We start from the raw sequence: 3,934 nt of genomic DNA, 5'->3' as shown, positions 1-3,934 counted from the left end.
CACAAGGGTGCGTTCTGAGCCCTCTCCTGTACTCCCGGTTCACCCACGACTGCGTGGCCAAGCACGCCTCCAACTCAATCATCAAGTTCATTTGATTTGATGTGAAGTTTGCGGACGACACAACAGTGGTAGGCTTGATTACCAACAACGACGAGACGGCCTACAGGGAGGAGGTGTGAGGGCCCTCGGAGTGTGGTGTCAGGAAAATAACCTCACACTCAACGTCAACAAAACTAAGGAGATGATTGTGGACTTCAGGAAACAGGGAACACCCCCCTATCCACATCGATGGAACAGTAGTGGAGAGGGTAGCAAGTTTTAAGTTCCTCGGCATACACATCACAGACAAACTGAATTGGTCCACTCACACAGACAGCATCGTGAAGAAGGCGCAGCAGCGCCTCTTCAACCTCAGGAGGCTGAAGAAATTTGGCTTGTCACCAAAAGCACTCACAAACTTCTACAGATGCACAATCGAGAGCATCCTGGCGGGCTGTATCACCGCCTGGTACGGCAACTGCTCCGCCCTCAACCGTAAGGCTCTCCAGAGGGTAGTGAGGTCTGCACAACGCATCACCGGGGGCAAACTACCTGCCCTCCAGGACACCTACACCACCCGATGTTACAGGAAGGCCATAAAGATCATCAAGGACATCAACCACCCGAGCCACTGCCTGTTCACCCCGCTATCATCCAGAAGGCGAGGTCAGTACAGGTGCATCAAAGCTGGGACCGAGAGACTGAAAAACAGCTTCTATCTCAAGGCCATCAGACTGTTAAACAGCCACCACTAACATTGAGTGGCTGCTGCCAAAACACTGAGACTGACACTGACTCAACTCCAGCCACTTTAATAATGGGAATTGATGGGAAATGATGTAAATATATCACTAGCCACTTTAAACAATGCTACCTTATATAATGTTTACATACCCTACATTATTCATCTCATATGCATACGTATATACTGTACTCTATATCATCGACTGCATCCTTATGTAATACATGTATCACTAGCCACTTTAACTATGCCACTTTGTTTACATACTCATCTCATATGTATATACTGTACTCGATATCAGCTACTGTATCTTGCCTATGCTGCTCTGTACCATCACTCATTCATATATCTTTATGTACATATTCTTTATCCCCTTACACTGTGTATAAGACAGTAGTTTTGGAATTGTTAGTTAGATTACTTGTTGGTTATTACTGCATTGTCGGAACTAGAAGCACAAGCATTTCGCTACACTCGCATTAACATCTGCTAACCATGTGTATGTGACAAATAAAAATTTGATTTGATTTAATTTGAATATGATTGGATAAAAGATCTAACATAAAGACCAGCCCTCCAAATCTCAACCTGGGGCTGGAAGCAGTGCAACCAAGAGGAAAGCTATGAAATGAAGAGTGTAACTCTTACTCTGGGGAATAATTTAATACATATTTGTGGGAAAATATATTTAAAAAAAATTATATTCTGATCACCACTGCTAGTGATTAGGCCAGACGGTTTATTTGATTGTCAGGATGAGGCCTCTCTTGCACTGTCACTTCCTCTTTCTGCTGATTCACAGAATAGAGCAAGACTGCATCATATTACTCACCATATACAAGGCCGTAAAAAAATGGTTTATTCCACTGGGAGAAAAATAAGCAAGACTGAACAATCCACTGGGAGAAAAATAGAACAATCCTATGGACAGTTTCTCTGGTTTCTCTGAGCTGTTAAATTCTACTGCCCCTCTCCCTGTTAAGAGATTGCACTGAGCATCAACCTTTTACTCAAACTCAAGGGACAGTGAATCTGTTTTGTCGGGACATTGAGTCTGTTTTGTGATCAACGTTTATTGCACTGATGTCAACCACAATCCATCAGCCAGAGACAATCACAATGGCTTTACAAGACGTCTGTAGTTTTCAGGACACCCCTATGTGTCACAGGTGGAACACTCCTGCCTCACTCTCTAGACCTATGGGAGATACCACTCCTCTCCTGGACATGGCTGATGGAAAGGAGCCTTGGTTGGGGTGGATTTAAATCTGAGAGAAGTGGAGGGGTCCCTCTGCATTCTTTCATACCTACCCCTCAGAGCTCTGTTCCTTTCCGCTGTGACAACAGACACTCGTCCCTTTCCTCCCTGTCCACCTCTCCATCACCGCCCACCCGCCGCCCATTCCCTTTGTCTCACGGAACCACTACCCTGGCCTTTGTGTTCCAAGGAGGTGTTATAGCATCGGCAGACACACGTGCCAGCTGCTCAGGGCTTGTCTCCTGTCCCTCTGTCCAGAAGATACTGCCCATCCACTCCCATTTACTGGTCACCACTTCAGGCAGTGGTGCAGACTGCATGCCATTGGAGAGAATCCTGGCTAGAGAGATCCGCCCTTTACCAGCTACGCCACGGCTGCTGCTTGTCAATCACTAGCTCTGCCAAGCTCCTCTCTCATATGTTGGAACCATTTAAGGGGACTGATGTGTGTGTGGCAGCCATTTTATCTGGCTCGGATGTAGAGGAGGTTAGGGTGTAGAAATTCAGATAACAAAAAGTTGATAGGATAGGATCAGGCAGAGACAGCATCTCTCCAGCAAAAGTACCCCTTGAAGAGACAGGAATGTCTGCAAGTGATTCTTGTAGTCAGGATGACTTGACTGGCAGGGCCAGTGACAGAACAAGACATGCAGTAACTGACGGGAACCTGACACTATCCCTTGCCAGTGATCGTTGTGGCCCAAAGCTCTTCTATGTGTGCAGTGACGGCACCCGTCTGCAGGGAGAGTTTTTCTCAGTGGGCTCAGGTTCGCCCTATGCCTATGCAGTACTGGATGGAGGGGTTCGGTGGAGCCTGAGGGAGGAGGCAATCTCATTGGCCAGAGAAATTGTGTACAGGGCCACACACAGGGATGCATATTCAGGGAACTGTGTGGACCTCTTTCACATCACTGCCCAAGGATATAGCCACAGAGATAGGGAGGATTTGAGAGAGGAGTACCACAGAGAGAAGGGAGAGGGTGCTGAAGATGGTGAAAGAATGAATGAAAATGGGGAAAGGGAGAGATTAGGGCTGGGGAGAACATTGTCTGACAGACTGTGATACCTTTTGGTTGTTGTTTGGAGCATTTCCTCTCACAAGCTCTTACAAGCCAGAATGTTGAATCAAAGGTCCTTTCAACTTACTCTACCAGTTGTCTGTGCGGTGGGTAGGAATTTGAGAAAAGATATCCACAGGAAAGTATTATTAAATCGACTTACCAAACACTGGTACTTACCGTTGAGATTTCGAGCACCTGGCACATGCACAAAACAATGTAAACACCTACATTACTTCAGTTAGTACGCATGCATTGCTTGCATGTACTTCCATCTTAGATGCCTTAGATGATGAGCTAAGAAATTGTGATGGCCACACACGGGAGACCCGTGTTTTCAAGTCAGTTTAATAATACTTTTCTGTAGATATTTAGTCTCACATTTCTACTCACAAAAGGACAAAATCAGTATAGAGTAAGTTCAAATGAAATTTGATTCAACATTCGTGACAGACAAGGGATGTCAAATACAAATGAACCTGACTATGTTGTCCAAGGGTCAGCATTGGAAAGTCAGGGCTAGGGAGAGGGTAGGAGTAGATTAGGGAAAATAATTTGTGACAAAAGAGGATCAAAAAAATGGATGAAGAAGACTGGCCCCTTTATGGGAGAGAGAAAGTCAGACGCCTGCATGTATGTCTGAGCACTGTGAATCGTAATGTAATGCGTGTCAAAAAATGTTTTTTCTGTTATGTAATATTATGCATAAAAGTACCATGCATGCAAACATTCATTTGTAACAATTCAGTACAGGGAGAGGGTAGGCAGGGATGTCATGCACCCATTATTTTAGAGGGGGCACGAATTACGTGAGCATAGGGGGTGTCGGAGAATGTA

At 45.4% G+C, this 3,934-nt stretch overlaps 1 protein-coding gene across 1 annotated transcript; it reads left to right on the top strand.

Annotated features, from left to right (window-relative positions):
* Positions 1-1,900: 1,900 nt before the first annotated feature.
* Positions 1,901-3,102, top strand: psmb11a (proteasome 20S subunit beta 11a). Its single transcript, XM_042308351.1, is given in 4 exon segments — positions 1,901-1,915; positions 2,100-2,393; positions 2,395-2,534; positions 2,727-3,102. Coding segments are annotated over 4 exon segments (825 nt in total).
* Positions 3,103-3,934: the final 832 nt, after the last annotated feature.

The sequence above is a fragment of the Oncorhynchus tshawytscha genome, linkage group LG28 (genome assembly GCF_018296145.1).
Source record: "Oncorhynchus tshawytscha isolate Ot180627B linkage group LG28, Otsh_v2.0, whole genome shotgun sequence".
In the NCBI taxonomy this organism is placed as follows: Eukaryota; Metazoa; Chordata; class Actinopteri; order Salmoniformes; family Salmonidae; genus Oncorhynchus; species Oncorhynchus tshawytscha.
Note: the sequence above shows the minus strand (reverse complement) of the source record. Positions and strands in the feature narration are given on the sequence as shown.